This window comes from Aedes albopictus, chromosome 2 (genome assembly GCF_035046485.1).
Source record: "Aedes albopictus strain Foshan chromosome 2, AalbF5, whole genome shotgun sequence".
NCBI lineage: Eukaryota > Metazoa > Arthropoda > Insecta > Diptera > Culicidae > Aedes > Aedes albopictus.
In genome coordinates, this window is record NC_085137.1 from 360,873,528 (window position 1) to 360,886,706 (window position 13,179).

The 13,179-nt window shown below is 42.4% G+C and overlaps 1 protein-coding gene across 1 annotated transcript in view; it reads left to right on the forward strand.

The window, feature by feature from the left end:
* The first annotated feature begins 1,526 nt into the window (after positions 1-1,526).
* The window catches only part of LOC115263322 (growth hormone secretagogue receptor type 1-like), a 93,736-nt gene continuing 82,083 nt past the window's right edge, over positions 1,527-13,179 (forward strand). The window contains exon 1 of the mRNA XM_029866593.2: positions 1,527-2,901. Coding sequence (XP_029722453.2) covers positions 2,113-2,901 — 789 coding nt within the window. The 5' untranslated portion in view covers positions 1,527-2,112. The remainder of the gene's footprint in view (positions 2,902-13,179) is intronic.

Below are 13,179 nucleotides of genomic sequence, written 5' to 3' on the forward strand. Positions count from 1 at the left end.
TCCTTCTGGGAATCATCCAGGATTTTTTCCAAAAATTCCTCCAGGAATTCCTTCAGGAATTCTCCAGGATTTCTTCCATGGACTTCCGAAAGAAAATCTTCCCTGAATTTGTACAGGAACTCTTTCGAGGATTTCTCCAGAAATTTATCTTGGGCTTTCTCCAGAAACTTCATTCCTTGGAAGAATTCCTGGAAAATTTTCTGGAGGAATTCCTAGAAAAAAAAATTTGGGAGACTTTCTTGGTAAATTCCTGGAGGAATTCCTGGAAGAATTCCTGGAGAAATTCGTGGAAGAATTCTTGGAGGAATTCCTGGTAGAATTCCAGGAGGAATTTTTGGAAGGATTCCTGAAGGAATTCCTGGAAGAATTCCTGGAGAAATTCCTGGAAGAATTCCTGGAGGAATTCCTGGAAGAATTCTTGGAGAAATTCCTGGGAGAATTCCATGAGGAATTCCTGGAGGAATTCCTGGAGGAATTCCTGGAAGAATTCCTGGAGGAATTCCTGGAAGAATTCCTGGAGGAAATCCTGGAAGAATTCCTGGAGGAATTCCTGGAAGAACTCCTGGAGGAATTCCTGGAAGAATTCCTGGAGGAATTCCTGGAAGAATGCCTGGAGGAATTTCTGGAAGAATTCCAGGAGGAATTCCTGGAAGAATTCCTCGAGGAATTCCTGGAAGAATTCCTGGAAGAATTATTGAAAGAATCCCTGATGGAATTCCTGGAGGATTTCCTAATGGTTAGGAATTAAAGTAATTAATTCCCGGAGGTATTTGTAGAATAAATCCTGTTTTTATTCCTGAAGGAATTCCTGGAAGATTTTCAGGAGGAATTCTTGGAGGAACCGTACCGCTCAAGACATTTTGACAGAAAATTGTTTCTTGACCATTTCTTAGACTATCTTTTTCCACAGTACTTGTCAGATGAGTACCTCTTAGTGAAGATGATTTTCATTCCAAAGGTGCTGGAAATCATACCCGAGCATCCCTTACTAAATAACTGTGTATATACCTGATGAGCTATAGAGGGCCATATAACACAAATCATATTTTAATAATTTACTTGATCATCCACAGATAAATTGAAAATAATTAACTTCGACCTAATCTGTGGTGTCTCATATTTTCCCCAGAACCGTTGTCTTATACGATATCCGCGGTCCGTCCACACCTACACAAAATTCAAAATCACCTCTAATAATAGTAAATTTCGTTTCCGCACCAACAATAAAAGTAACCGTTTCCGAGCGTTGTAAATGCTTCGCCAATATTTATCACAACAGAAATCTCATTCACGCATTCAATATTTAATGAACGCCGCCAGTAAAGTGGAACGGTGGCCTGCCCCAACTCTGTCACATTCCCATCCACCGCGACCGGCCGGCTGCTGGAGCTAAAGTCCTGTCTAAACAGCTGGCCATCGCACACGATTCGTTCGGTTTTATGGAATGAACTGAGTGCCCCAGTCATTTCGTCGGAATGAACGCACCGTCGTCGTCGGATAGGAAAAACTGAAAGGATCCTGTCGGGGGGCTCGGCCGGGGAAAGCCATTCATGAATTGGGTGAAATTTTTCCCTCTTGAGGTTCGGATGCTTGGCTTTGACCGCGCTCCTTAGGTACCGCACCGAGGACGGCGGGTTCAGTTATCGTTTGGTTATCGCACCCTCTGGAGCGTTGTGATCCTTGTGGCCGTGGGGGACGGAACGCGTCAGTCAAGTGGACGTGGAAGTGTTCGTGCGATCGCCGGTTAACAATAGGACCTCCGAGGGACGGGCGGAAGTTTTTGTTGTCGATACACGGATTGGTTCCTTTGGGCCTATGGGGGGAATTCTTGGCGGCGCGACGACGGTGGCCTAGTGCACCAGCAGTCAGTGGTAGAATAATGGATGGCATGCAGGCGACAGTAGGAAATTACATTTGCCACCCAAAAGAAAGGTTCGTTTATCGTTTTATGTTCCGGTGGTTGGTTGCGCTTGGTCGTTCAGCAGGGAGAAATGCGTAACCAATGAAAATAAAGTGAAGGGTGATTGTTTTACGACCGGTGCGGATTCCTTTAGAAAAAGTGCGGCATCGTTGCAGGTTTCAATTTGTGCCCAAGGATGTGCGGTTCGGAATATGCAGAGCAATACGAGTGTTAATGGGTTCTGGGAGGGGAACGTCCTGGTTCAGATGGTCACAGCATCTGACACGAATCATAGCTGGTACACGACAATTAGTGATAAAGTGTTAAACGGACTGCTGGAAGGAGACCTGCAGGATTCCAATGTAAGCACTGTAGTGCTAAAGTCTACCCATCTGGCTACGGCGGACGATTTGTGGATATACCAGACGACATTCCTGCCGGATGTCCAACAAACATCGAGGGATTCCAGTTCCAGCAGTTATGACATTGATCAGCAAACGTTCGTCTATTACGCAGAAGTGTTGAGTGTCATAAATTTTTACTACATTCCCGCACTGGTGCTGTTCGGCAGCATAGGCAACATCCTCTCGGTGCTAGTGTTTTTCAAAACCAAACTGAAGAAATTGTCTTCCTCCTACTATCTGGCCGCCCTAGGCCTAAGTGATACGTGCTATCTAGTGGGACTGTTCATACCCTGGCTGAATCTGGTGGATATCAAGATCTACACCCTGGAAGTTTACTGTCAGTTTTTTACGTTCTTCAGCAATTTGTGCAGCTTTCTGTCGGTCTGGTTTGTGGTCGCTTTTACGGTGGAACGCTTCATTGCCGTGCTGTATCCTTTGAAGCGGCAAACTATGTGCACCGTGCGGCGTGCCAAGATGGTGATAACGGCACTGACACTGATTGGAGTGTTTATCAGCTTGCCGGTGATATTCTTCGCATCGCCCCAGTACTCGCCGGCCATGAATGAAACCATCTGTGATATGCCCGAGGAATACAAAGTGAGTTCGTTTCGACTGTTTGTTGCTTTACTGTCTCTCTATCTCTCTCTTCTGTTGACTCCCATGAAAACGTTTAAATGGATTCTGGTGAAAGATGGAAATCAACACGCGTCACATCATGGATTATAACTTCGCACAGTTTCGTCAAGTGGCATTTTATTGCTCAATAAAGTTTGTTATGCATGAGTTTCCTCTGGAATTAATTTGATGGGTTTAAACTTTGGAAGATTTATGTTTTATGTTTCAATTAGCATCCGACTGGAAATATAAAGGATTTATTACAGAGGTTTCCCTCAAAATGACGTCATTCTAAATTAGTAAACATTTTTTAAATACATATGTGTAATATCGGTTGAAGATAATCACCGTGGACCTTTACTATTATTTGGTTTGATTGGCTTTTATCGGTGAATTGTAATGAAACTCGCATGTATTTCTTGTGCGTAACGCGTTTCGGCTTACTACGCTTCAGCCATCATCAGACGCAACATGCTGATCCAGACCGAACAGCTTGGCTGGTCAAAATTTGACCAGCCAAGCTGTTCGGTCTGGATCAACATGTTGCGTCTGATGATGGCTGAAGCGTAGTAAGCCGAAACGCGTTACGCACAAGAAATACATGCGAGTTTCATTACAATTCACCGATAAAAGCCAATCAAACCAAATAATACATATGTGTAATGTCTTCGAGCAACGGTTTTAGATCGTATTCTGTGGTGTACTTGGTAATTTGTGAAGCTTTTTGATGTTGATCCGCGACACTTTGAAGAATGTCGGGTACCTCCAAGATTTCTTCCTGAATTTCTCCGGTAATTCCTTCCGAGGATTTTCCTCCAGGAATTCCAAAAACTTGGAACAAGCTATGTCTTCAAAGATCCTCTGGGGAATCGCCCAAAAAACATCTTCCAAGACCTTTCCAGGAGTTCCTTTGACAATAACTCTACCCAAGCAGCACACAAGTTACAAAGGAGTGTCGACAGCGCAGGTTTTTGGTTGGACACGAGTCATTTTCAAGTTATTCTGCCTTTGAGTTAGATTCACATGAATGTAGTTCCTGTACAACCAAAAAACTGCGCTGTCGACACTCCTTCATGCCTTGTGTGCTGTTTGGGGAAGACGTTTTTCGAAAATTCTTTCAATTCAAATCTATTGAGAATTCCTGCTGGAATTTCTCCAGGATTTTTTCCGGAACTCCTCAAGTAATTTCCTAGTAAGGATCCTTCCTAGAGGGTTTTCTCAGGAGTTCTTCGCTTTTTAAGGGATTCGTCCAGGAATTTTATTTTTGGACACCTCTAAGAATTCCTTCCAGGATACATGCAGGAATTCCTCTGGGCAATCCTTTAGGATTTCATTTCGGGATTTCTTCAGGAACTCCTTCTGGTATGTCATCTAGGAATTTATTCTGGGGATTCCTCCTGGAATTCCTTCTGGGGATTTCTCTAGGACATTCCAGGAGGAATCCCCAGAAGGATTTTCTGGAAGAATCCCCAGAAGGAAATCCCGGAGAAATTTTTTCTGGGTATCCCTCTAGGTATGCTTCCAGGGATTTATTCTGAAAATTCACCCAGGACTTTCATCCGAGCAAATTTTTTTTTCTGGGTTCCATCAGGAATTTCTGCTGGGGATGCTTCCATGGATTCCTCCAGAAATTCTTTTTTGGTATTTTTTTTTTCTTGAGATATCTCCAGTATTTTCTACCGGGATTTGTCAGTTTATCCCTTCTGGGGTTACCACAAGATATTCCTTCTGGGATGCGTCCACGAATTTCTTCCGAGATACGTTTAAAAAGAGTTTTCGGGACTTTTACCAATTCCACCAAATTCCTGTTCTTATTATTTTTCCAAGAATTTCTTCTCGGGCTTCTTCCAGAAAGTAAATACCTACTTGTAGAAATTCGGTTTCGGAATTCTTTCTAGGGATTCCTCCAGTTATTCCTTCCGGGATTCATCCAGTTATTACTTTTGAGGATTCCTCCATGCAATATTTCTTGGATATTTCTTCAAAAATTCTCTTTAGAGATAACTTTTGGTGATAGACATTTCTTTGACTTCTTTGGGCATAAAGTATCTTTGTGTTTGTCAAACGATATACATTGACAAAGATAGCTCTCAGTTTATAATTGTGCTTATTGAACACTACGCTGAGAAGCAGACTTTGTTCCAGTCCAGTGAGGACGTTACGCTAAGACAAAGAAGAGGATGGTAGTAATATATTTGCTGTAGTTCACAATATCGGGCTGCAAAACGGTGAGTCGATAAGGAGAGCGTCCAATATAGCTCTGGTCCTCACAAGTTCCTACCTCATGCTTCCACGGGTCAAGCGATGACAAAGACCGCCAGCTAAGAGTTGTGTGCTTAGCTGGTAGCGCAGCCTGGGCACTGTTGTCCTTCTGACATCAGCTAGATTGAGGAGGTACGATCCGAGTGTCTGTTCACCAAGGAGGTGCGGCTCAAACAGCGTCTGTTCTGGTATCCAGCGGCTGAGTAAGAAACGCTACACCACGCCCAGCTAGATCCAAGGTGGTAGCCCCATCAGCGTGGTCGTCCCAGTGTTGGTTGGGACGTTAAACAGAACTGGCACGATGGCCCTCCGGCGAGACAGGAGTGTTGGCGTAGGCCCAATAAGCCACCCGTAAAAATCCCCATTGCGAATAACATAGGAGAAAATACGACTCGATACAATCGGCAAAGACCCACGCGACGAAATAAGGACTACGATTGGAAACTTGGAACATGGAATTGCAAGTCACTAGGTTTCGCAGGATGTGACAGGATAATCTACGACGAACTACATCCCCGCAACTTCGACATCGTGGCGTTGCAGGAACTTTGTTGGACTGGACAGAAAGTGTGGAAAAGCGGGCATCGAGCGGCTACTTTCTACCAAAGCTGTGGCACCACCAATGAACTGGGAACAGGATTTATAGTGTTGGGCAAGATGCGACAACGTGTGATCGGGTGGCAGCCGATCAACGCAAGGATGTGCATGTTGAGAGTTAAGGGCCGTTTCTTCAACTACAGCATCATCAACGTCCACTGCCCACACGAAGGGAGACCCGATGACGAGAAAGAAGCGTTCTACGCGCAGTTAGAGCAAACATACGATGGGTGCTCGCCGCGTGACGTGAAAATCGTTGTCGGCGACATGAACGCGCAGGTAGGAAGGGAGGAAATGTACAGACCGGTAATCGGGCGAAATAGCCTGCACGCCGTATTGAATGATAACGGCCAGCGATGCGTAAACTTTGCAGCCTCCCGTGGTATGGTAGTCCGAAGCACCTTCTTCCCCCGCAAAGATATCCACAAAGCCACCTGGAGATCACCCGACCAACAAACAGAAAATCAAATCGACCACGTTCTAATCGACGGTAAATTCTTCTCGGATATAACCAACGTCCGCACATACCGCAGTGCGAATATAGATTCGGATCACTACTTAGTCGCTGTATGCATGCGCTCAAAACTTTCGACAGTTATCACCACGCGTCGAAGTCGAACGCCGCGGCTCAACATCGAGCAACTTCGTAACGTAGAAGTGGCTCAAGACTACGCGCAGCAGTTAGCAGTGGCCCTACCAACGGAAGAGCAGCTTGGCGCAGCTACACTTGAAGATGGCTGGAGGGACATCCGATCCGCCATAGGTAGTACCTCGGCTACAGCACTAGGCTTCGCGACTCCGAATCACAGAAACGACTGAAGAAGCTGAACCGCTCGCGCAGAGGCTTTGTGCCACAAGCCGACATGTGCCGAGATAATCACGGGAATATTCTCACGAGCGAGCGTGAGGTGGTCGAGAGGTGGCGGCAGCATTACGATGAGCACCTCAATGGCGACGTTGCAAGTACCGAAGGTGGCGTGGTAGCAGATCTAGGAGTATGTGCACAGGACGAAAGACTTCCGGCCCCTGACCTTCAAGAGATTGAGGAGGAGGTTGGCCGGTTGAAAAACAACAAAGCCGCTGGAGCAGATCAACTACCAAGCGAGCTTCTAAAATACGGTGGAGAAGCACTGGTGAGAGCACTACACTGGGTCATTACCAAGATTTGGGAGGAGGAAGTATTACCGGAGGAATGGATGGAAGGTATCGTGTGTCCCATCTACAAAAAGGGCGACAAGTTGGATTGCGGGAATTACCGCGCGATCACACTACTGAGCGCTGCCTACAAGATACTCTCTCAAATTTTATGCCGCCGTCTATCACCGATTGCAAGAGAGTTCGTGGGGCAATATCAGGCTGGATTCATGGGTGAACGCGCTACAACGGACCAGATGTTCGCCATCCGCCAGGTGTTGCAGAAATGCCGCGAATACAACGTGCCCACACATCACTTGTTCATCGATTTCAAATCGGCGTATGATACAATCGATCGAGAACAGCTATGGCAGATTATGCACGAATACGGATTCCCGGATAAACTGATACGGTTGATCAAGGCGACGATGGATCGAGTGATGTGCGTAGTTCGAGTATCAGGGACACTCTCGAGTCCCTTCGAATCTCGCAGAGGGCTACGGCAAGGTGATGGTCTTTCGTGCTTGCTGTTCAACATTGCTTTGGAGGGTGTAATAAGAAGAGCGGGGATAAACACGAGTGGGACGATTTTCACGAAATCCGTTCAGCTGCTTGGTTTCGCCGATGATATTGATATTATTGCTCGTAAATTTGAGACGATGGCGGAAACGTACATCCGACTAAAGAGTGAAGCCAGGCGAATCGGACTAGTCATTAATGTGTCGAAGACAAAGTACATGATGGCAAAGGGCTCCAGGGAGGAATTACCGCGCCCGCCGCCCCGAATTTATATCGACGGTGATGAAATCGAGGCGGTTGAAGAATTCGTGTACTTGGGCTCACTGGTGACCGCCGACAACGACACCAGCAGAGAAATTCAGAGGCGCATTGTGGCAGGAAATCGTTCTTACTTTGGACTCCGCAGAACTCTACGATCGAATAAAGTTCGCCGTAACACGAAGTTAACCATCTACAAAACGCTGATTAGACCGGTCGTCCTCTATGGGCACGAAACATGGACCCTACGTGCAGAGGACCAACGCGCCCTTGGAGTTTTCGAACGGAAGGTGTTGCGTACCATCTACGGCGGAGTGCAGATGGAAGACGGGACTTGGAGAAGGCGAATGAACCACGAGCTGCATCAGCTGCTGAGAGAACCAACCATCGTCCATACCGCGAAAATCGGGAGGCTACGGTGGGCGGGTCACGTCATCAGGATGTCGGATAGCAACCCGACTAAAATGGTTCTCGAGAGTCATCCGACCGGTACAAGAAGACGTGGAGCGCAGCGAGCTAGGTGGATCGACCAAGTGGAGGACGATCTGCGGACCCTACGCAGAGTGCGGAACTGGAGACAAGCAACCATGGACCGAGTGGAATGGAGGCGGCTACTATGTACAGCAGAGGCCACCCCGGCCTTAGCCTGACCGGTAAGGTAAGTAAGTTCACAATATCCTTCATTCTGGTACTGTCCTTCAAGTCAACAATGAAAAACGCATCAGCAACAACATACTTGAATTTATTGAAGCACATTCATGAAAGTAACACTTGAAGTTACATCTAACATCAGCTGCAAACTCCTCACAGTAGTATCTCTCGCATTTCTTGCAGAAATCTGAAAATCCGATAGCTGAACTGAAATTATGCTGTACACATTACTGTACAAATGATTTTTCAACTGAAAAAGTAGCCAATGTTCAACCTTTCGTATGGGTATTAACATAGGGCCCATATAGCCGAGGCGGTAAACGCACGGGTATTCAGCATGACCATGCTGAGGGTGACGGGTTCGATTCCCGATCAGTCCAGGATCTTTTCGTAATGGAAATTTCCTTGACTTCCTTGGGCATAGAGTATCTTCGTGCCTGCCACACGATATACACATGCAAAATGGTCATTGGCAGAGGAAGCTCTCAGTTAACAACTGTGGAAGTGCTCATAGAACACTAAGCTGAGAAGCAGGCTTTGTCCCAGTGAGGACGTTACGCCAAGAAGAGGAGAGAGAGGAGGGTATTAACAATGATAATTCAAAACACTTTTCAAGCGTTGAATAAGATTTTTATTCGACTTGCAGTAATTCCTTTACAAAATAGTTTAACAAGACTTCTTTCTGCGTCTTGTTAAGTTCATGTAATCTGTATAATGTGTTTTTTTTTCACAAGTCAAATAAGCGCTTTTGTTTTTCATCATGCTTCGACTCAGAGTACCGGATAAAAAACAAGTATTTTTTACTGAACAGCAGCTGAATTAATGTGTTGTTCAGTTGTTAACCATAGTTCTGTGCTAATTCACCACTGCTGAATAGGAGTCGAAGTGTGATCATTATTAAACCACAGGAAGTTTATGTTTTGATTTGAGCGCTTCAATTCATTATCTCTAGGATGACGCAGATAGGAAGGCATGCGGCTGGCAATCGACGGTCCCGAGTTCGAATCTTGATTTAGGTGTAGTTATTATTTCACAATAGTTGTTCGCAGCATTAAGTGCCATTCAGAAATTCTCCTGGAAATTAAAAAAAATGCATTTTATTTATTTTCAATCATTTTTGCTTAAGATATATATATGCTATATAGTTTTAGGGACAAACGTATTGAAATACCGCTTCAGCAGTGCATCAAAACTTCGGACGCACAAATCATAAGAAACGAGCTCCAAACAATAGTACATTTCATTATTCTGTTCTTGCTCACTTGTAATAAGCTTAAGAGATTTGTGCGGTCGAAATCGTGAGAAGGTGCCAAAGTCAGCGATTGTGACGGCCATTTTGGGACTCTCACAAGTCTGCCTCGCATAGTTTTACTTCTTCTTCAGTCTTAGAAACATTAACCCAATTATTTTTTCAACCGTAAAAGAAGTAACTAACCATGATATATCAATAACAGGTAGACCTGTTTGTTTAGAAGAAGTGGCTTAATAGCGGCAATCATAAAAGCTAATTTGCTTTATATGTGTTGCGTTAATATCCTCTTCATTACCTTGACCAGGGTGGGCCAACTAGACATATTTTACTCTACAAGAGGTTGTAAACGTTCGCCGAATTGGCTCGAGAGGTTAGGATGTGTGTGTGACTGTCGAGGTGTTAAGCGTTAACCGTCATTGCTCTGCCAATAGCATTTTAATATTGTGTGTAAATCAGCTTATTAAATCGTTAAAAGTGTTTCTTACTTTGTGCTCGTGTACCTAGTAACGTTCCAGAGTCATTTTTTTTTTTTTTTTGTAAAAAGCACAATTGAACCGCCTGTGCTCAATTAATCAATTCTGCATGCAGTTATCAAAATCTGTTTGATATGGCTCCGATTACCTCCACAAGCAAATCATTGGAGTGCAAGAAGTGTTCAATTGTAATTGCTACCGGTGTCGCCTATATTGGATGTGAAGGTTTTTGTAAAAGGGTTTTTCATGCTGCATGTGTGAAGCTGAGTCACGAAGATCCCGATCAGAAAGGCATAACAAAAATGTAACAAATTTATATCAGCGGTTGATAGATATATCAACGTTTGTTATATTTAGATATATTTGACAAAAAGGATTTGAAACCCAGATTTAATTATATCAGAACTATAACAAAGTCGGTTATAATACAAATAAATTCATTTTGATCATCTTTATATGAACATTATAACAAACTCAGTTATAATTTTGAAAATGCAGTTTATATCAAATGAACATTTTACAAGTGGTGTTTGGTACGCAGTTACGCCGCTGTGTGGTGCTACTGTGCTTGTACAGGATTTTTGACAAGTTTGAATCATGATCCAGACCTTTAAGAAAATTCAGGTTACTCATTAAATTTATTTATTGACATACTTGTAGATTGAGGATTATCCCTTATTGGAAGTTCAAAATCGATTTCTTGATTATCTGGGTTCAAATTCACTAACACAAATTGAAATTCAAACCTTAAATAAACTAATGTAGTATTTTTGACATGTTTGAATCATGATCTAAACCTTTAAGAAAGCCCAGGTAGATATTGCCGCGTTAATCTATGGTTTGTACACGGTGTGCACCTTGTCTAAAACTGTTTTTGCAGCCGCCGGATGGGAGCTGTCACGTATAATCAGCCGCCTTGTACAAATCAAACGGGCGCAATGTTTCCGCGATAAACTGCGGCTGGTTAACGTTGAACAATTCGTCATTGAAGTGTAGAATTAGCTTAGTGTTAAAATACACATTAGTAAAAACAACAAAAAAATCGTGATTGAAATCATCGTCATCATCAAATATTTGAAAGCAGTTTTTTCGATCAAAACAAAAGTCTTTGCTATGAAAATATATTCACTGTACTCTATGAAAGTTTTTATTCTGAAATTAGAAATTTTATTATTGTTATTGAATTAACATGATACAACTGGATCAATTAGTCGTCTGCAAATGAAAATCACCTTAGTTTTTGAAGAATTGATTGATTACAAATTATTTGTGGAGCTTTGAAATTTATTTCTAGTTGAGACACGATTCATTGCCATGCAATTATCGTCCATATTAATTCAGTAGAAATACAGCTTCCTATGATCTGCAAACATGTGGTGTGGGTATTACATACTTTCAAAGATGAAAGAAGGCTGTTGATAAATAAGGCTAACATCAATGGTCCTGAAACCGATCCTTGTAGCTCTCCCGATAGAGTACCGATCAGGCTTCAATGATTTCCTTTAACTTCCACAATTTGAAAGCGGTTATTCAAATAGGATTTACTCAATAAAACAGAATCTCAACTGAAATCAAATAGATGTGATAACCTGTGCAGTAGTTCAAAATAAGATACTCTATTAAAAGCTTTTGGAAAACCAACCAATAGCAGAAGGCTTTTTCTTTTTGACCGATATGGATATCGTCATGCATCTTGAGCAAATGCCGAAGCAAATGCCGAACAGGTGTTTTCAACTAGTGGAAGAATTTCTTGTTTAAACTCTTTTTTGCTGAAAATGAAAACATTATATGAGGTCACGAGGCAAAGAAAACGCCACAGAATTGCATCAGTATGTCAATTCTTGTACCATGTAATGTTAAAATTGTGCATTAAATACTTTATTTTTTAATTCACAAGCCATCTAAATCTGACAATCTCACAGAAATGCACACTAACGCCACAAAGCAGTGAAATTTCTAACCACCAGACTACTGCATAACTTTGCCATAGGCAAGAAGTTCCTTGATAGTGAGGAACATTAGATAATTATTTAATAACATATGTCAAAATGTTCTAATTTATTTGCTCGCAAGCACCAAGAGAAGGTGAAATTGTATGCCACTCTTTCCACTGTTTAAGAGCCATTAACTATCTCTACAACTTTGATGAAGATACGACATTTATTTCTGGTCTGAATCATGAGGTAAAGCATGCCAAAATGCAGAGCAAATTCTTGAGTTATAATTATAACTAAATTATATCCACTTTTGTTATTATATCCTAAGATGACGTAATTGTGATAAAATGTTTCAAGAACACTTTTATGTGACGTCATATTTTCTCTCCCCTGTACGTTGGACAAATAAGTCTATTTATAGACCAGCCGCCAAAACGAAGAACCACTTGATCATATACCGCCCTTCACTTCAAGTGCTGCAATGGCCTCATTGATAAAGGCGCCGGATTGCAGGTGAAGGTTGGCGTCCTTGGCTCGATTCCCGTCTGGGTGTGGGTTTTTTATATACTAAGTGGGGCAAGTTTTTTTATACAAAAAACTTTGCGCTTAAAATAAATAACACTCTTAATAAAAATTACCCAAAAAATGAGTTAAATTTTACCCAACTTAATTTTTACCCAATATATTTATATCTAATTTATAACAAAATGTGTTATAATTTATTGATCATTCCAATATTTTTTATATCTCACTTTGTTATAAATTTGTTAAAATTGTATCAACACCTGTTATAAGCATGTTATGGCTAGAGCAATTTCTGGTATAATTTTTGTTATTTTAACACCTAACCGGCGATTTTTATAACTTATTCTGTTATGAAAAATCTTTGAAATAAATAACTCAATCGGTTATAATTTTGTTATGCCTTTCTGATCGGGATGTTATCCACTATCGTAACAAAGCTTCGAACTTTTGGTGGATATGCATTCAATGCATGTCTGCGATACGCTATCAACGTGATCATCTGAAATCGGAGGAACTGGATGGAAACGAGATCTCACCAAAAGAAACCGATATTTCTAGAATCGATGGGGAAATATCCGAACTGAAAAAAGAAATCGCTTCTCTTCGGAATTCGATAGTGCATTCTACTGTCTCACATGTTGAAGCAAGTACA